The sequence below is a fragment of the Vigna angularis genome, chromosome 2, assembly GCF_016808095.1.
Source record: "Vigna angularis cultivar LongXiaoDou No.4 chromosome 2, ASM1680809v1, whole genome shotgun sequence".
Classification (NCBI taxonomy): domain Eukaryota; kingdom Viridiplantae; phylum Streptophyta; class Magnoliopsida; order Fabales; family Fabaceae; genus Vigna; species Vigna angularis.
This window is the reverse complement of record NC_068971.1, coordinates 10,414,275-10,435,433: the sequence shown is the minus strand read 5'-3', so window position 1 is coordinate 10,435,433 and position 21,159 is coordinate 10,414,275. Positions and strand designations below refer to the sequence as shown.

The following is a 21,159-nucleotide window of genomic DNA, read 5'->3' as shown; positions in this document are numbered from 1 at the left end:
TAAATCAAACAAGTCTTATATTAATAGTGGGGAAATGCGTTCTAATGATCGCCTATACATTACAAATCCTAAGTTCTTCCCTATTTTTGCATTTACACTGAATTCCTGTCTTTTGCCCCTTTCAAGATTTCCGTTCTAGTATTTCTCTCACTTACCACAAGAATTAGGGCAAGAACTTTTAAGCTGAAAAATGCATAATACAAGGGAATATTTTTATTTGTCCAATACATTATCAATTTCTATTCTTTTATCTTACTATATACCAAACATCATAACGAATCCATTTCAGCACTTCTATTTCCTTCCTAATATCAGACAACGAACAAATTTTATGATATATAATGGTCATATTCCACCTTTTATTTCTACAACATATCCATAAAATACATATTATAACGACAATATGGCAAAGTGGTAATATATTAACATTTATGTTATTAGCTCGGCGAACCAGAGTTTCATATACCAGGCACACATGGTAAATTTTTCAGTAAATAAGTTATAGTCAAATTCGACAGACTGACACTTTAACATGCTTGTATAGATAAAAATCAAAATGGTATGTCATTTCCCTAGATGGACTACTTGAAGCATGTATTAACTAGCAACTTCATACTTTTTTATCAAACTATTTCCATTTAATGAAGCAAAATCGCATTTAATAATTTTTCATTAATTGAATGCAAAAACATGCCTTAATATAATTACAAAGGAAGGGGGTAGGGAGCTAGGGAAATTGCAAAAAATACAGGAGATTCCTTCGGTATCTATACAACTAATACATACCAGAATAACTATGTACAATCTCCAACAACGCAGGAAAATCAATCTTCTTGGGTGTCTTCATCATCTTCATCCATTGTATCACCCTGCTTTTTATCCTCCTCATCATGGTAACTAACCTGAGTTTCGTCATCAGATATCGATCCACCCTTTGCATCCGCTACGTTATCCATGCTAGTGTTGCTACAACTCTCAGTATCCGAGTCAGATGAACAGCCTCCGTCTTTTCTCTCTTGGTCACAATCGTATGCAGAACCTCCAAATTGCTCCCTCAAATCAGGAGCAACAATGCCAATCATCTCACTTAGTTCTCGACGTGCATTTTGTCTGGCAACTGCAGCATCAGAAAGTGTAGTCTGACTCTCAGCCACCACGACGTTTGAATCATGCAATGCTCCTGAACCTTCATTAGTATCTCTGCTTCTTAGAGATTCATTTTCTTCATGCATGGAAGGGGCTGTACTGCAAGCCCAACTACCAGCAACTTCAGAAGTTAAAAGGTCTGCTGTTGTGATTGTGCCTTCAACTTCAGTATCGTCAATGGTCTTCTGAGTGTCTAAAGGATTATTCGATTGATGGTGATGCAAACCTTCACGAGAAGGTATGTGAGCAAGCTCCTCAGTTTCTTGTACATTGTTATCATCATCATCAATTTGCATTGTGTCCCCACCTAAACACTTGTTCAAATCAATATTCTGTTCACCCTGGTTTATAGGACTTTCCGTTTCAAGAACTTTTTCAGTGCCTACAGCAGTATCTTTCTCCAATACATTGTCTGTGCCAATACCATCGATTTTATAACCATAGCCACCTCTGACACTATGTTCATGGGCAGCGCTGGTGAACTCTGCCTCTTGTGTATTTTGACATTCTTCACTTCTTATATCACAGTCATGCTTCTCAGTGACACTTGCGTCATTGCTTGATGTTTCAACCTGATCTATGTTGACCTTTTGTGCAGAAGTAGTTGACCCTGTCTTGGCATCATTTTGGCTATGGTATCCATCATCTTTTTCTCTGCCCGAGGTTCCACCAATGATTCCATCCATTTCTGCAGAAGTATTGTCATAATTTTCTTCATCTTCAAGAGTTCTTTGCATAGATTTCAATTGTTCCTGTTGCTTAGCAAACAGAACTTGTATCTCTTCAGTAGTGGAATAAAATGATCGAAGCTGTGTTTCCCTGCAAGGCATCAGAGAGCTTCAGCTGCAAAATCTAGAAATCTACAATCATTATGAAGAATGCAAGAGGTGTACATGATGCATTACCAAAGCATAACTGTCAACATAGACTTCACATACTATGATTCAGTAGTACAATAACCAGCTAGGACTTGTAAAATTCAGTTGAAATCAAATCGATATGAATGACAATACGTACTTATGGACACCAGTATCCACATTCTCAATATAAATAACGTTGCTGAGTAGTATATATTCAAATCAAAGTAACACAATTAGCAACAAAATTCCTTCTTTTGCAGTCAAAGCCATCAACTTAGTCACAAACGTTCTTTTACAGACATTCTCTACAGAGATGGCAATAGAAAAAGTTTTATAAGCAACAAATACTCCAAAAATATCTTTTAAACAAGGCTCCCTAAACTTTTGGATACTCCAACTCTTGCTGAACATGTTTCTACATCCATTTTGTCTCATTTTACTTTTAGATCAGTTTAAGAGTTAGTTAAGATCCATCAGAGTAATATTTATAAAATCCTAGTATACATGATCCTTGTGAAGATCTCATTAGAAAGTTCCTATCTAATTTAATCTGCATAAAGGGATAATTGTTATAACACAAATATCCTCTGATATTCTATGCAGTAGAGGTGTCATTTGAACCCTTGACCCATGGGTTAGCCCTGGTCCCCTCTGAAACTAAACCCTATATTTTTAGCCCATTCAATGGGGGGCTTTTCTAAAGCCCCAACCCCTTAAACCCCATGTAAAGTGGGTTGGGATAGGATTGGGTGGGGCTAGCCTTAAAACTAAATTAATTCGTACCACCATCTCCTTTTAAAAGCGAAACCTGCTAACATTATTGCCTCTAATATCCAATAAGTTGACATCAGATACACAAACTTTTTAGAAGAAATAGGATGAAGTCATATATTACCTCCACCACATAATCAATCTTTATTTAAATCGTCGAATCTAATTTCACCACTTCGCTATTACAGTACTACAATTTCAGTGTTTCAAATTTTAATTACAAAATTCAATGTTCTGAATATCATAAACTCTAATATTCTTCTACATAAACTGTCTTTTCTCTCTTTATATGATGTTATGTTTACAACAAAAAAAAAACAAAAAACTTACTAAGACTACATCAGGAAGAGATTTGACAATATAGTTGCCTGTCCTTGGGTTTGTTTTGTTAAGGATAGTTTGAGGTTGTTTTATTGTCTCTTAGATTTTGCAATCTGAGTTAGATTTGTAAGCAGCACAGCAGCGTGTTTGGAAGTTTATTTTTTGGTTGGCTTTAAAGTATTAGTGGGAGGGTTGTTGCACTTAGGCCCATTTTATTGTTAGTGGCCTGTGATTGCTTAAAATTATCTATAGAAGTCTCTTAAGAGAAATTTGTATCTTGATTGATTAGCTTAGTTCTGCTGAAGCTTTACTTGATAGAATGCTCTCTTCTCTATAAACTGCCAGACACAAAATCTTTTTGGTTTTTAATGTTCAAAGATATCAGTAAACATAACTGCTTAGTTCCATTGGATAAGGAAAATAGTTATATCTCAAACATATTTGATGATTGGTTGCAGCTTTAGTTGTTTATTTTCTTTTGTCCTCCTGAAGGACTACTATTTGAGTTATTAATATGTTCTCCAAATATTTACAAGGGCAATGAGGATAAATTGGAAGCCGTGGATAAACCTCGTTTTTTATGTTGTTTCTCAGTTACACTTAATGTTAATATTCGTTTTTGTTAAATATACAAACTTATAATGATAATAGTTTATTACTATATTGTTTTCACGCTAAAAAGAAAGATACATGGATTGATCCTAACTTATAAGGCTTTGTGGATATTTTGGTCCTGTGGACTTTTTCAATAAAGGCTTTTTTTGGCTCTGTGGGCTTTTTTGACCCTAACCCATGTGAATCAGGACCAAATCCTATGAGATGGGCCAAATTTAGAAGTCTACTATGCAAGTGTAGTCAGTGTAGTCTATGTTGGGGATTCTACCTACTTTTCAAATCACAAATGTCCAATTATTATAATCAACATCAAATCCCCAACTTTTCAAATCACAAATGTTCAATGATTATAATCAACATCAAATCTAGTCTTACCGAAGCATTAGTCTTTCCCTAGCACCTTTTAACCTCCGCCTTTCAAAATCAAGATCTCTCATTGCAGCATTTATCTCAAGCTCAAGAACAGAAACTTTAGCCCATGCTTCTTCTCGTGCTGCCTGCTAACAACATCAACAAAAACCTCGGCTTCAAATAAGGAAATTTGACCCGCAGGAAAAAAGGGAGCTTAAAGAAAGAGGATAAGATATAGAACACAAAAACACCCAATTAGAAAACAAAGAAGCATATAAACTATAAATCTTTCTTCCTTTGGATGAAGAGCAGTATTAGTAATAGTCAGATAAAGTCAACTTTGTATTCACTTATATGTTTCACATATATCTACCTTTTCGCTCTCAAGCTCTTTCCTTAATCTTCTTGTTTCCTGTTGTTCATGTTCTACTTTCTGCTCCATGAATTAAAATTTATTTTCAGCTTGATATCAAGCAAAATATGATAAAGTAACACAATAATCTATATAAGATTATCCGATTACCTTCACTTCATTTTCAGCGGCTAGTTTCTCTTCATGTACTAGGGTTTCCAATTGGCGAACTTTATTATCAGATACAACCAACTTTTGCCTAGTATCCTCCTGCAAAAGAAAAGGAATATAAAGAGGAAATTTATACAGTGAAAAAAACGGTCTTCAACTAACAGGACCAAAATTGAAACAATACCAGCTTGGACCTCAAGGTTTCAGCCAGCAAAGACATTTCTCTCTCTGACTCCTACAACATATATTGAGAAAGAACGTAAGCTTCTAATAGTACAAAGGGAGAAGTTTCTTACAAATTTAGCATCAAAACTTTCAAACCTGAAGCTTATTTATTGCTTCCTGTAGCTCTCTTTCTCTTCTTAAGGCAGCATCAGAGAGGCGTTTTAATTCCTCTTCAGCCTCAGACTGGGCTTTATGAACAGCAGCTTTTAGATCAGCTGCAGCCTTTTCTCGCTCTTCCTTTCGTTGAGTCCGCTCATCATCTAATTGTTCCTTCAGTTCAGCTATGTTTACCTTTTGACTACACAACGACAAAGAGATAGTTACTATACTGTCAGCATAAATAATACAACTTTTAGAACTTAGATCCAGCCCAATTCATTGTATAGATTACTATGACAGGAATAACTAGGGGAAACCATATCTGTATTGTCAATTCACTATGTAACATAAAACACCAATCAACCAAGGAACAGCTGAAACTAAATCAACATGAACAACTTAAAGCAATAATTAAAAGAAACATTAAAACAAAAATGATATTATAAGGTACAGAAGTACAGACGAATTAACTAATCCATACCTACTTATTATTGAATTTGCTTCAGCACACGACTGTGTAGAAGCACTAAGCCTTTCATTAAGGTCTTCCAGGGCATGTCTTTGTTCAGCACAAGCTTTGTTGAGATCCCCCAATTCCTTCTGTTTGAGATCGACCGTTTGCTGTAATTCTTTTAATTGGTCAAGGTAACATTTTGCAACTGATTCTTTGACTGATTTTATTTCCTATATAATATGAATCATAAAATAGATAAGACACTGTAAATTATAGACCATGTGAATAATTAAGGTGAAATATAGATCAAACATTTCTTTTAGAATCGACAAAATGCAGATATAGTTGATTTACATCACATCTGAATTTCTTTTAGACAAGGTAAAGTCAAAGTAAAAAATTCAGTGGCTTAGATAGATAGAGCATCATGAATAAGTTGGGGAGGGCAGGGGGATCTTTAAAAAAATTAAATTAAAATTGTGAGAAAGAGAGAAAATGAGGACTCGTGATGAATTCTGGGTTTGAATCATGAACAGAACACATTTTTCTTTCCGAGAAATCATAAATACAAAGGATAGTTACAAAAATACGCAATGAATTAAGTCACAAGCAATCTGTTCTATTTATATTATTATTATGAGTACATTACTTTTAACATTCCCCCTCAACAAAGGAGTATACAGATCATGTATCGAGCTTGCTACATATATAACTACCTCGCGGATGGGGACCTCTCAATGATTTCATGGAAACATTTGCCAATTTGATAATTGGAATTAACAAAATGGTGATGTCAGGGAAAGTTTGTTAGGCTATTTGAGGGAGAAATTGTATAAATAAGACCCTGTTATGTTGTCAGGGGCATCATTGAGTATTACTTTTGTAAATCTAGACTTTGGCCAAAAGAGGGGGATTAGGCTTCCGTTAGGACTACGAGGGGGATTAGGCCTCCATTAGCGCTATCAGTGTACTTTGTTCTCAATTTCAATATAGAAACTCATTCTTTCATTGTTCTTTCTATCTTTTGAGTGTGTTCTTGTTAGGTTTCCAACCCAGGTACCTAACAAATTGGTCCGACCTGCCGGATTCTTTAGAGAGAGAACGGTGAGATGGAGGGAAGAAATGAGGGACGCCTGAACGTGGTAGAGAGCCGGCTAGATGCGGTGGAGGTTGCAATAGACGGATTGAGGGTCGAAACCGCGACATTGAGACAAGATTTAGCGGCCATCCGCCAAGATCTTCAAGAAGTGCTGCGATTATTGGGGGGACGACACTGCACTCAAGGGGAACAGTCTGACCACAATCAAGAGCCTGTGAACGCCAATAGGAAAACGAGAAGGGAGGACGAAATTGGGGGCGTAGAAGGTGAGCAGTTCAATTGGAGGAAGAGGGTGGAGTTGCCCGTGTTCGAAGGATTAGATCCATTGAACTAGATCAATTGGGCAGAGCGATTCTTCGAATTACAAGGAGTAGCGGAAGAGGAGAAGGTACGATTGGCGTATGTGAGCATGGAGGGGAGCGCTGGCTACTGGTTCAGAGCTTGGAAGGAGAAAGCCAAGAATCATTCATGGGATGGTTTGAAGGAAGCCCTGGTGATAAGGTTTGGAACCATTGTTGAGCGGTTGACGGCATTGAGATAGACAGGGACAGTGGACGAGTATGGACAATACTTCAAGATATTGGAGGGTTGAACGAAGAGGGTGTCGGAAGAAGCAGCTGTTAGGATATTTTCTTGCGGGATTGAAAGAGGACATCCGGAATCAAGTCTGACAGCATGACCTGCAGGAATGGATGGTGGCGATGCAAATCGTAAGGGATGTTGAGGAGTTCCAGAGAGTCGCCGAACAGTCCGAGGACAAGTGCTATAGCCCATGCTGATCGGGAGTGACTGAGCAGTCTGAGGCCATAGAAGACCAGTTGTCCAAGGGACGAACGAGCGGTGAGGTGACACGGTCCGAGGCCAATCGCTATTGTTAGATGTTAAGGATTTATTTTCTGTTAGTTGGGCTTAGCCCATTCTGTATTAAGGGCATTGGCCCTTATGTTTCACTATAAATAAAACTACCCTTAGTGTATTCAAAACACAAGGGGATATTTTCTCCTAATCCTCTCCATTTCTCACATGGTATCTAGAGCATAGGATTAGGTCCAGCCAACTCTAGTTTCCGGCACAACTCATCACCGCCGCCGCGCCACTGTGGCTGCCGCTGTCGCCGCCTCCGCCGCCGCCGGAGTTCCAGAATTGACCGACGACCACATCATCGGCATCGTCTCGCCCGGGCGACCACCGTGGTACAAATATCACAGCCAACGGACCAGTCACGCGCCTCCACGCGCCGCCGCCAGAATCGCCGGAGCCACCGCTTCCCACCGCGCGTGACGGCGCGTCGCCGGAGAGTTCCGTCGCCGATCTGGACCGCCGTGATCGCCTCCTCGTCCTCTTTCTGGATCTGTGATCGTTGCGTCAATCGGAGCACTTTGGATTTTTAGGGTTTCTCCTTCTCCATGGCATCTTCCTCTTCTACGAACACTTATGTTGGTGGCTCTTCTTCTGATCCTTCAATATACACCAATTATGTGAATGTACACTTGTCTATTGACAAGTTAGATGGCACAAATCATGCAACATGGGCGTCTGACATCAAACTTTGGTTGAAGAGTCAAGGGTACTTAGATCACCTTACTCAAGATGTGACTACTGCTACAACGGATGACACTTCCCGCTGGATGAAAATTGATGCTCAGCTATGCATTGTCATAAAATCCACCATTCACTCCTCGTTGAAACAAATGTTTCGATCATATGAAACATGTTCAGAAGTTTGGGCACAGGCGAAGTTGTTGTACACAAATGACACTCAACGCCTGTATGGTGTTTGTCAGGACCTATTAACTGTTATTGGTCCACGCAATCATGGTCCCATGGCCGAATATTTGGGTAAAATTCATGCCCTTCTTCATGATTTTAATGATATATTACCTCCTGCTCCCACTCCTGCTGAAGAACTGGAACAACGATCAAAGTTCTTCATGTTGTTGGCTTTATACGGACTCTCTGATGATATCTCTCATGTCCGTGATCAGATTTTGGGTTCTCCTGTCATACCCAACTTTACTTCTACTTGTTCAGCTCTTCTGCGTATACCGAGCAAACCAGTCACTGAGACATCTCCTCATATTGATGACTCCTCAGTTATGGCTATCCAACGTAATGATCGAAGTCGGCCTCGCAGGCAAAATAAAGGACGTGTTACAAAATGTGACCACTGTGGCAAGTTAGGCCACAAAATTGATCAATGTTATGCACTTCATGGACGACCTCCTCGACCTGTAGCAATGGCCAATTCTGAACCATCTGGAGACCCTCCTACTTCATCTAATACCGTAGAAAAACCTGCAATCTTTAACGAATTTCTCAGATGGTATGAGGATCGTCAGCACTCTAGTTCCACTACATCTGCATCTGTTGCACGTACAGGTACACCTTTTGTTGGTCTGACTCACTTTCACTCCCTCGGATCTTGGGTCCTTGACTCAGGCGCCACCGATCATATCACTGGTAACAAGTCCTTATTTTCTTCTTTGTCATGTCCGGATAACTTACCCTCGGTAACAATGGCTGATGGGTCTAGAGTCTCATCTCATGGTGTTGGTACTGTTGATATTTTTCCGTCCATATCCATTGATCATGTACTTTATGTTCCCGGGTCTCCTTTCAACTTATTGTCCATAAGTCGTCTAACTCGTACCCTTAATTGTGTTATCTCATTTACTAAAGATTCTGTTTGGTTGCAGGACCGGAGTTCGAAACACATGATTGGCACAGGATGTGAGTCTCATGGCCTATACCATCTCCGCCCTTCTCCACATGTTGGCGTAATCATGGAGTCACCATCCCTTCTTCATGCTCAGTTAGGTCATCCTAGTCTTGCCAAACTACAACAACTTGTCCCGAGATTGTCACAATTATCAAGTTTGTCGTGCGAGTCTTGTCAGTTAGGAAAGCATACTCGTAGTTCCAATTATTTTTCAATGAAATAAAAACACAGTTTGGGGTTTCTATTCGAACTCTACGTAGTGATAATGGTCGTGAATACCTTTCTCAATCGTTTACACATTTTATGGCTTCTCATGGTATTCTTCACCAAACCTCATGTGCTTATACCCCTCAACAAAATGGGGTGGCTGAGCGCAAGAATAGACACCTTATTGAGACAACTCGTACTCTTCTAATTCATGGTCAAGTACCCTCACGTTTTTGGGGTGACGCCGTTCTCACGGCATGTTATCTTATAAACCGCATGCCATCTTCCGTCTTAGATAACAAAATCCCTCATTCTATCTTGTTTCCTCAAGATCCTCTACATCCTTTACCTCTTAGAGTTTTTGGGTCTACTTGTTTTGTTCATGATTTTAGTCCTGGTCTTGATAAGTTATCTCCTAGGTCTCACAAATGTGTCTTCTTAGGATTTCCACGGTCACAAAAGGGCTATAAGTGTTTTTCCCCTTCCCTCAATCGTCATTTTATCTCTGCTGATGTTACTTTTGATGAATCTTCTTTCTACTTTTCACATCTATCTTCGAGTTTTGAACCTCCACCTGTTACTGTTGATATTCCTATTTTCTGTGATTCTCCTAGTGATGCTCCACCCATTTTGTCTCCTCCTTCTTTGGACTCTCATTCACCACAGGATCGTCCTTCACCACCACCCCTTCAGGTGTATAGTCGTCGCAATCGTCTCCCTCATGACTCACTTCCAGTGCCGGTTCCTGTGTCTCCTCCGGCTCCAGCAAATGAGTCTGACCTGCCCATTGCCCTTCGTAAAGGTATACGCTCTACCCGTAACACTTCTCCCCATTATACTGTTCTTAGTTACCACAGATTGTCACCATCTTTTTATACATGTCTCTCATCCATTTCTTCTGTGTCCATTCCCCACTCTGTGGGTGACGCCTTAACTCATCCTGGCTGGCGTCAAGCTATGCTGGATGAATTAAGTGCTTTACAGAAAAGTGGAACTTGGGAGCTTGTCCAATTACCATCTGGAAAGTCTGTTGTTGGTTGCAGGTGGGTGTATGCTATCAAGGTTGGTCCTGATGGCACTATTGATCGTCTCAAAGCTCGATTGGTTGCCAAAGGCTACACACAGATTTTTGGTTTGGATTATGGTGATACCTTTTCTCCAGTGGCAAAAATGACCTCTGTTCGCCTATTCATTGCCATGGCCGCTCTTCGCCAATGGCCTCTTCACCAACTTGATGTCAAAAATGCTTTCCTTAATGGTGATTTGCATGAAGAAATTTATATGGAGCAACCGCCTGGCTTTGTTGCTCAGGGGGAGTCATCTGGATTGGTATGTCGTCTTCGCAAATCCTTATATGGCTTAAAACAATCTCCTCGGGCCTGGTTTGGTAAATTTAGCTGTGTTGTTCAACAATTTGGTATGTCTCGCAGTGAAGCGGATCATTCAGTGTTCTATCGCCACTCAAATGCTGGATGTATCTACTTAATAGTGTATGTCGATGATATTGTTCTCATAGGAAGTGACTATCTTGGCATCTCTAAGATGAAACAACACCTTTGCCATCATTTTCAAACCAAAGATCTTGGCAAACTCCGGTATTTTTTGGGTATTGAAGTAGCACAATCCAACACCGGTATTGTCATATCTCAGAGGAAGTATGCGTTAGACATCTTGGAGGAAACAGGGTTAATGAACTCTAAATCTGTTGAGACACCTATGGATCCTAACATCAAACTCCTACCAAATCAGGGGGAGCCTTTCTCAGATCCTGAACGGTACAGAAGACTAGTTGGCAAATTAAACTATCTTACTGTTACACGTCCTGACATTTCCTTCGCAGTTAGCGTTGTGAGTCAATTCCTAAACTCCCCATGTGAAGACCATTGGGATGCGGTTGTTCGCATACTGAAGTATATTAAAGGATCACCTGGAAAAGGTTTGCTATATGGTCCTAACAACGATACAAAAATCGTTTGTTATTCAGATGCTGACTGGGCTGGTTCCCCGTCTGATAGGAGATCTACTTCTGGATATTGTGTCTCTGTTGGTGGCAACCTAATATCATGGAAAAGTAAGAAGCAAAGTGTTGTGGCAAGGTCCAGCGCAGAAGCAGAATATAGAGCTATGGCATCAGCTACTTGCGAGCTTGTGTGGCTTAAACAATTACTCAGTGAATTGAAATTTGGAGATGTCACTCAAATGACACTTATATGTGATAATCAAGCTGCTCTCCATATCAGCTCTAACCCTGTCTTTCATGAGAGAACCAAGCACATTGAAGTTGATTGTCACTTTATTCGAGAAAAGATCATATCCGGAGACATCAAGACTGAGTTTGTTAACTCAAGCAACCAGTTGGCAGACATATTCACTAAGTCCTTACGAGGACCTAGAATTGATTATCTTTGTAACAAGCTTGGAACATATGATTTATATACTCCAGCTTGAGGGGGAGTGTTAGATGTTAAGGATTTATTTTCTGTTAGTTGGGCTTAGCCCATTCTGTATTAAGGGCATTGGCCCTTATGTTTCACTATAAATAAAACTACCCTTAGTGTATTCAAAACACAAGGGGATATTTTCTCCTAATCCTCTCCATTTCTCACAGCTATAAACCAGGCAGATCAAGAGTTGTCGAACGGTCTGAGGTCAAGTGCTATAGCCCATGCCGATGGGGAGTGGCTTAGCAGTCCGAGGCCATAGAATACCAGTGGTCTGGGAGACGAACGAGCGGTGAGGTGACACGGTCCGAGGACAGTCGCTATAACCCAGGCCGAGCAAGTGTTGCCGAGCAGTATGAGGCCAATAGTTATAACCCAGGCCGATTGAGAGTAGCCGAGTGGTGCAACTTCAATCAACCAGGCCGATCGAAAGTCGCCGAGAGTGTGGGGTAAGTATGGAACACTCGAAATCTGCCTTACACAGAATTCCTGAAACGGAGAAAGGAGGAAAGGTGTTTCAGGTGTTGGGGACCGTTCGGTCCAGGCCAATATTGCCCAGAAAGGAGTCGACGGATGGTTAGGTTGGCGGAGGATGAAGAGGAGGAGAGTGAAGGAGCTGAGATTGAATTAGATCTGGCTAGAGGCCCTATTCATCCAAAAACGATGAAGCTGCACGATCTGATAGGGGACCGAATGGTATTGACCATTATAGGACGAACGGTAGCAGAACGAGGAGGAGAAGTAACTCTAGACTGGGGAAAATTAACTATGGTGAGCGTCCTCTACATTTCGGTGCATCAGTACTCTACCGTTCGGTGCATAGGTCCTCGACCGTTCGGTTCAAGCTTCCTTTACCGTTCGGTGAAACTGTCTCTTTCACTGTTCCATCTTTTACAATACCCTCCCCGTGATGAAGAGTGGAAATCATTGGAGGAGGATTTGCCACCACCCAAGCCTCCTGATTTGAATTGGAGGGCATAGCCAGTAGGTTTCCTCCATATGGTAACACGATGATGAAGAGGATCCATGAGATCAAGCCTCCCATTTCCAACCTTGAGGACAAGGTTGTTCTGCAGCGGGGTGTAATGTTAGGATATGGGGTGGCAGGGTATAATGGGTAATGGGTTTAGGATAAAAGTAAAGAGCGGGAAAGTATTTTAGGCTATTAGAGGGAGAAATTGTATAAATAAGACCATGTTATGTTGTCAGGGGCATCATTGAGTATTATTTTGTAAATCTGGACTTTGGCCAGAAGAGGGGGATTAGGCCTCCGTTAGGGCTAAGAGGGGCTCCATTAGCGCTATCAGTGTACTTTGTTCTCAATTTCAATACAGAAATTCATTCTTTCATTGTTCTTTCTATCTTCTGAGTGTGTTCTTGTTAGGTTCCCAACCCAGGTACCTAACATGATGTCTCCTAGCAAAGTCTTGGCTCTAATGAAATGGAAGTCAATCTCAATGTATGATCCTTTTCTGGAATACTAGTTTTAGGCAATGTGTGATGTTGCCTAGCTATCACAAATAAGTGTCCTAAGAACAATCTGTCTAAATCACTGTTCTTTGAGTAACTATTAGAGCAAGATAAGCTCATATGGATTAATGTTCCACTTCTGCACTTAATCCGACAATCACATATTGTTTCTTGCTTTTCCAAGAAATTAAATTACCACAAGGGAAGATACAAGGATAATTATCAGTGGCTCTAATTATCGTAAGTATATAACATAATCTGTCCTTTTTACATCATTTGTAAAATTAAGGATTAAGTTTAAGTATTTTTAGGAACACCAGCTTAATCTAGGTGTTGTCCCAGCAAGTTCAACAATGATTTACATACACTCTCATGGCGTTCAACAGCTGTACGGTTGTCACTACGCAAAGTATCAATTGTAACCACTTGATTCTCCAATTGCTTTCTCAATTCCTGTCAGGAAGATATTGGGTACGATTAAAGAAAGAAAAAAAGTTCACAAAACCAACTAATATGCAATCCTTCTAAATTAACATACCGTGTTTGATCTTTGAAGGCTTCGAAAATCATCTAGAGATATGGGACCCTCAGGAGCACCGATGCCTAAACCTTTCAATCTCTTGTTTTCAGAAATAAAATCCTCTACACATGAAACAAAAGAGAATTGAAGACAGAAGAAAAGAAAAATGTATTAGAAAGTGAAATAAAATTAAATATCAAATCAATATATTATATATTCTAATCATCAATAAAATGAGGTAATTTGCAAAGAGTCAATCATGTGCAAAGGAAATTATGAATGTCAGCACACGCATAAAACTTTAAATCAACACAAATTTACAAGCTTGATTCTACTTACACAAAAATCAGAGCAGAATTCAAGAATGACAAAAAAAAAGGTAAATATATGAGCTGCTGCTCATTATTACACTACCTGCTTTTCGTTTAACAACTGCATTATCTGGCACTGGGCTAGACACAAGCACATCTCGATATACAAAAGCAAATGCCAGATCTGCATGATAAGACCAAATTATGATAATTTGAAATAGAACAAAATACAGAAGGCAATAATATACTCTCAAAAGCAGCAATATGTCAAATTTATAACAAATAATTACAGTAGCTGTTCAACTTTAAAATAAAGGTTCATAAGCAAAAGCAGAAATAACAAAAGTTGTCGTGCACTAATAAAAATCTTTATATGGGACAATGTTCTATTTTATTTATTTTCACAAATACATATGAAATCATAAAAGTGATAACTAATCAGAATTATACTAACTTTTCCAATGACAATTTGCAACCAAGTAGCACTAAACATACATCTGCTCAAATATTATGTAAAATTTGTATATACTTTCACAATTAAAGGAAATGAGAAAAAAAAAAGGTAATGGAATATAGAGAACAGAGCCTCAACATTAACTGGTAAAAAAACAAGTTCTACAACTACAGTGAGAACAGGAGGAACAGAAATAAAAAATTGAAATATTAGGCTATGGTACGGAATTCAAAATTACAATACCATGCTGCGGAGGAGCAGCAAATGATATAATATCACCATGGCAGACTTTCACCGCAGCACCATTCTTTTTCAATTTCTCCCAGTTTAGGTAAGTTCCATTTGTGCTGAATAAAGTCTTACAAAAATCAGAATATGAAGAAATAACGGGGAGAAGCTCTTTAATTCCTATTAAATGATGGGTAGACCTCAAGTTCCAAAAAGAAATCAATACCTTGTATCTTTCAAGAGTATTGATGTGGCATTCTCCATATTCTCATTAGTAACCTTCATCCTGTATATTCGGCAATGATTTGCACTAACAGAATTGGAATCAATCTGGAAACGCACATCCTCTACCAATCGCCCCAAGCAGTGTTCATCAGCACTTAATATAATGTTAATTCCCTGTTGCAACCGTTTATGAAAAAAAATCAAAAGAGAAATGAATACTTAAACCCAAAAATTGAAAATAAAAGAAAGTGCCAGTTAGTAACATTGGTCACAGAGAAAACAAGTAGGAATAAACTGCCATGCACAATTTGATTAGAAAGTTTGTAAATTTGAAATCACGGATGTTTGTGGGTCTGGGTCAAGTGCTGAAATTGAAATGTCACTGATTGATTGTACCTAATTGCCTAACATTTCCCTTAACAAGTAGTTTGGATGATCAGTAGTAAATTTTTAGTTGACTATTGTAAAGGAGCAACAAACGCAATCCTCATCTAGTGGGGTCTGGCCGTCTGGGGTGGAAAGATATACACAGCCTACTCAGACTAGCAGAAAAATTATTTGACACCCATGCATGACGTTTAAGTCAGAAGGCAGCAGCCTAACCATTGTGCCAAGGCTCACCCTCATACAGGAGCAACAGAATTTCACACTAAATTGACATTATAAAGGACATCAATAGAGCTCAGAGTCTAAACAAAGTAACAAAAAATTCCTTAGGATAACCTTTGTTTCATGTTTTTAACCACGTCCCTTCGTATGGTTTTTGTTTGAAGTCGACACAACTAACACCTTAAAGGACTCAATGTAGACTACATTTACCCAAAATAATTGTGAAATTGAAATGTATATTGAATAACTTCACTTGGTTACACCCTTCTCCTTAATCCTATATTTATAGGATTAAGAGAATGGGACACACCTCACACACCACTCATCCAGCTAATACACAACTCACACACACTCACATACAACACATACAGCACTACAGAATTCATAATTCTAACACTCCCCCTCAAGCTGGATCATACATATCGTATGAGCCAAGCTTGGAATAAACATACTCAAATGGAAATAACATCAATCAACCAAATTGCAAATACAAGCACTAAAAAATACAAGCATTAAGAAACTTCAACTTGGGAAGTCTTCAAACACATGAGATTTCCTTTGCAGTGTTGTCTTGGAACGATACTCCCCCTCACTGTAGGAACTAAATTGTCATCACTTTCTGATGGGGCCTGTAGTGGCTGAAGCGATAAAACTACAGGGACTGCCATCACTAACTGACGAGATGATGGGGACTTACAGGGACGGCCATCTAGCACTGACTGATGGGGCCTGCAGGGACTTAAATTGCCATCACTGATTGATGGGGAAATGAGTGGCCTACAGTGGTTGGAAGCAGTGCAGATGGTGGCTGGACAGCGGCAGATGAAAATGGCAGCAACTCTGAAAGGTCTGAAGAGAAAGAGAGGGAGGTCCAGCACTTCACGGTGGGCAGCAGCTCACTTTAACGGTTGAGCTTGGATTCACGCAAATGCTGGAAGCACATGGTCACGGCCTTGGTGCAGCAAGGAAGGCAGCAGCATTTTCCATGTGGGCAGCAATAGCATTACGGAGAAATGTGTGATTTTTAATTTTGAGAAAGAAAGTGGCTGCCACATTTTTGAAAGCACTCACGGTCAAAATGGTAATGTCCGGCAGGTCCTTAGAAAAGTCCAGCTGCCACATGGAACATGGACATTAAAGAAGAGTACTTTGCCAAGTAGTGGGAGGCTGCAGCACGCCCAATGAGAGGAGCACACTTATTTTCTTGGAGGAATCTTCTTCCTCTCTAGGAGCTTCGTCCAACACTGCCAACAAGAAAGAAGCTCACGGCCTTGATCCGGAAAGAGATCCGGAAAGAGGAGATGGAGATTCTGTGAAGACCAAAGAAGATGGAAGCTATGGAGGGTCAGAACAGAGAGAGGAAGCTCCGGCGAGACAACCGGCATCGGCGAAGTGTGATTCCGACAGCGGGACAGCGGCGCGTGAACAGTACGCGTCCGAGTTGAGCCGGAGACAGGCGGCGCGTGGAGGCGCGTTGATCGGATACAGAGACGGCGACCACCGGGGTTAGGTCGCGCTCGAGGAGGCGATCCAGATCCGCTGGTCACCGGTCGAATTTGCGACGGTGGCCGGCGGCGGACGGTGGTCGACGGCGGACTTATTTGGCGCTCGCGGCGGCGCGTTCGGAGGATTCTGGTCTTGTCTCCGGCGGGGTTGGCCGTCGCTCAAGGAGACGCTCCAGATCTGCTGGTCACCGGTCGAAACTGTGACGGTGGCCGGCGGTGGCGACGGCGGCGGCAGCGGCGGCCGGCGGTGACGGAGTTAGTAGCGACGGCTGCGGAAAGAGGAGGCGACAGCAGTGGCTGGCTGGGTCTGGACTGGTGCCCACTGTCGCACAGATTTAAGAAAAAGAGAAATGCCCACTGAAATTTGAGGGACTGCCAACTGAAACTATAGGGGCTGCCGGCGGCCTTGGCAACCGGCCGCCGGCAGAGACTAGAATGGTACTTACTCCTTGTGAAAATGGTATTGTATTGAATGAAAATGGTTCTCTTACATTTACATCCCTTCACTTAATCCTATACTTATAGGAGTAAGTGAGTGGTACACACCTCACACACACTCACATACAAGCACACTCACAACTCACATCTAAATACAAATACAATAATTCTAACACTCCCCCTCAAGCTAGAGCATACATATTGTATGTACTAAGCTTGGAATAGATGAACTCGGTGTTGAACTAGATGATTTGTCTTCAAGAGTGTGAGGCAAACATAGATGGACAACAGCAGCTTGTGAAACTTCAACTTCAAAAGTGGATGAAGGAAAGCATTGGTGTCCAATGACAAACTGCAAGGACTGATTCTCCAATCAATGATGGATGAGTGACGGGATCAACAGTGGTAGCTGAAAGCTAAGAGCTACAAAACTGCAGGGACTACACTAAATCCTCATCAATGATGGCTGGGTGACGGGATCAACAGTACTAGCTGAAATCTACAAAACTGCAGGGACTACACCCATATACATGTGACTTGCAGTGTCTTGGAAACGTATTCCCCCTTAGTGTGAACGGCGGAAATGTGGAATATCACGGTTGCTGGACCACTAAAACAAAACACAAGATTAAGCTACAATGCTGAAACAGAGGCATCAAAGATCCAAATTGAAGGTCCAAAATTCTTTGTTGGACAACTCCTAAGTGGTGATACGTTGCAGTGTATCACAAGAAGATCGAGCTAACTCTAGCACCGAACAACGGCTGTGCCGAACAGCAGCAAATAGTGCAAGAAGATCGGGCTAACTCTAGCACCGAACAGCGGCAACTGTGCTAACTCTAGCACCAAACAGCAGCCAACTTCGCTTGGACAACGGCAAAACGGTGCCGGACAGCGGAAACGGCGCCGGACAGTGGAAACGGCACCTGGACAGCGGCAGACGGCGCGGACAGAGGCAAACAGTGGCTGGACAGCGGAAAACGGTACCCGGACAGCAGCAACCGGCGCCTGGACAACGGAGAAACGGCGCCAGACAGCAGAAATGGCGCAGGACAGCAGAAATGGCGCGGGACATCAACGGTGGAGACGAAGATGGCAGCAATGGCTGCTCTGATGGTCGAAACAGAGAGAGGGAGCTTCGACGACGGTTATGGAGGTGTCGCGGTGAAACTCCGGCAGCGGGAAGGCGGCGCGTGCAGAACACGCGGCCGAGACTGGCCGAGAAGAAGCGGCGCGTGACAGCTGGTGCGGAGGTTTCGGTCGCCGGCACCGGTGGGGTTGGTCGTCGCGTGAAGAGGCGAACCAGATCCAGTGGTCGCTGGTCGGAACGGTGACGGTGGCCGGCGACAAGGCGGCGCGTGGCTATACGCGTCCGAGATCTGCCGGAAAGAGGAGGCGCGTGGAGGCGCGTTCAGAGGAATCTGGTGTTGTCTCCGGCGGGGTTGGCCGTCGCTCGAGGAGACGCTCCAGATCCGATGGTCACCGGTCGAAACGGTGACGGCCGCCGGCGGCCAGCGGCGGACTAGCCGGAAAGAAGAGCTCCCTGGCGGCGCGTTCGGAGGATTCTGGTCCTGTCTCCGGCAGGGGTGGCCGTCGCTCAAGGAGACGGTCCAGATCCGCTGGTCACCCGTCGAAACTGTGACGGTAACCGGCGGCGGCGGCGGCGGCGGCAGCGACGGCGGCGACGGAGTCAGCAGCGATGGCAGCGGAAAGTGGCGGCGACTGCAGTGGCACACTCAGTCTGGACTGGTGCACAGAGAAGAAGAGAAAATGGAATTTGAGGGCTGTCACCGGAAACTGTAGGGGCTGCCGGCGGCCATGGCGGCCGACCGCCGGCAGACAGCAGAGACCCTAGAGGTAGATCAGAGAACCTGCTCTGATACCATGTGAAATTGAAATGTATATTGAATAACTTCACTTGGTTACACCCTTCTCCTTAATCCTATATTTATAGGATTAAGAGAATGGGACACACCTCACACACCACTCATCCAGCTAATACACAACTCACACACACTCACATACAACACATACAGCACTACAGAATTCATAATTCTAACAATAATGAACAAGTCCCCAATATTATTGTTATAAAAAACAAGTCAACAACATATACATATTAACCTCACCTTCGATATTGTTAGAAGCGGACTTTAAACCTAACTCAACCCCACAAAACTGGCTTGTAGGGTGAGGTTTGCACCCAATTATAAACTATGAATTGGTCTTATCTCTAGTCGATGTGGGACTTCCAACACACCCCCTCACGCCGAGGTATATACATCTCGAGCATGGGATTAGACATTTTTAATGGGTGGTCCGATAGCGGCCCGATAGCGGGTGGAACAATATGCCCAACAAACTATCGCTAGGATAGGCTCTAACCACTGATACCATGTTAGAAATGGACTTTAAGCCTAACTCAACCCCACAAAACCGGCTTGTAGGGTGAGGTTTGCACCCACTTATAAACTATGAATTGGCCTTATCTCTAGTCGATGTGGGACTTCCAACAGATATAATAACAAAAATCCAACTAGTGCAACCATTTTAAATTCTAAAATCATAAATCATTAAATAAAAAGGGTAAAACGACATTTTATAACCCAAAGTTAGCCAACAATTCATTCTTTTTCATTTAAGAAGGGTTTTCCCATTCCCTTTCTTTCTAGCATTCCAAATAACAATATAAAAATCTCAAGATCAAGAAACCTTTAAAACTACTTCACCGTTGTCTTCCTAAAATACGACAAAACTACTACTCCGGATTACACAACAACAAATAATAATTATTCCATCCGTCCTTCACAATTCAAATATAAACAAATATTTATCCATTGTGTTTTAATAAAACAAAGACTACTGACAAAATATCAGTCGCTAATTCCCACAAGTACAAAAACTCTCGTTAACTGGGTTTCAATCTCTTCAACAAGACGTTGTGTTTGTATATGGGAAGAAAAAACCATGATTGGGATAGAAGAAGCTGACCAATCACTTTCCCCCGAAATATTAGTTATCAGAAAAATAAGTAAATAATTTAAACTAACAACATATAATCACGAAAAAACTAAGCATTCATATTCAATTATCCTTGAACTCAAGAAACTTAAGTTAAATAGAGCCAAAACAGCACAACACTGGAAGCTTGTACATAATAAACTTTTGGATGAAGAAAGAAAGAGTAAAACAGGAAAAAATGGGGAAACCTGGTGCCTTTTGCGGGCATTGTTGGAGATGGCAGTGAGAACGCCCCAAACACGAGGATCAGAGTTGTGAAGAGGCTGCGAGGCAATGTTGGAGGCAACGGAGACAATGCGCGCTCTAGGGCTTACACTCGCCGGACATTGATCACTGCCATTGTTACCTCTCGACGCTGACGACGGGGTTCCCACCTTCTCCTCTTCCATGGCCGCGTCGAAACCCTAGTTCACTGGAACTTCCAGAATTGAATTTCTTTGTCCTCTTCAGCACTGAGAAGTATAAAGAGTGTGAAATGCAGCGAAGCGATTGGTGAGGGTTTCCTTTTGAAACAGACAACAAGCTTCCCTTGAAAGCTTTGTAACTT

The 21,159-nt window shown here is 41.7% G+C and overlaps 1 protein-coding gene across 2 annotated transcripts; it reads right to left on the bottom strand.

The window, feature by feature from the left end:
* Positions 1 to 609: 609 nt before the first annotated feature.
* On the bottom strand, positions 610 to 21,159 carry LOC108329342 (uncharacterized). 2 transcript variants are annotated; one of them, XM_017563512.2, is made up of 13 exons: positions 20,801 to 21,159; positions 15,041 to 15,213; positions 14,830 to 14,933; positions 14,236 to 14,316; positions 13,840 to 13,943; positions 13,668 to 13,754; positions 5,393 to 5,595; positions 4,909 to 5,110; positions 4,772 to 4,822; positions 4,588 to 4,686; positions 4,438 to 4,497; positions 4,089 to 4,213; positions 610 to 1,965 (listed from the first exon to the last, which is right to left on the bottom strand). In XM_017563512.2, exons 1-13 carry the CDS (start codon positions 20,999 to 21,001, stop codon positions 825 to 827), a joined length of 2,631 nt encoding a protein of 876 aa, XP_017419001.1. In that variant the 5' UTR covers positions 21,002 to 21,159; the 3' UTR covers positions 610 to 824. The 2 variants fall into 2 exon arrangements, with proteins under 2 accessions (XP_017419001.1, XP_017419002.1); XM_017563513.2 differs by having other exon boundaries at positions 4,089 to 4,210; positions 20,801 to 21,158.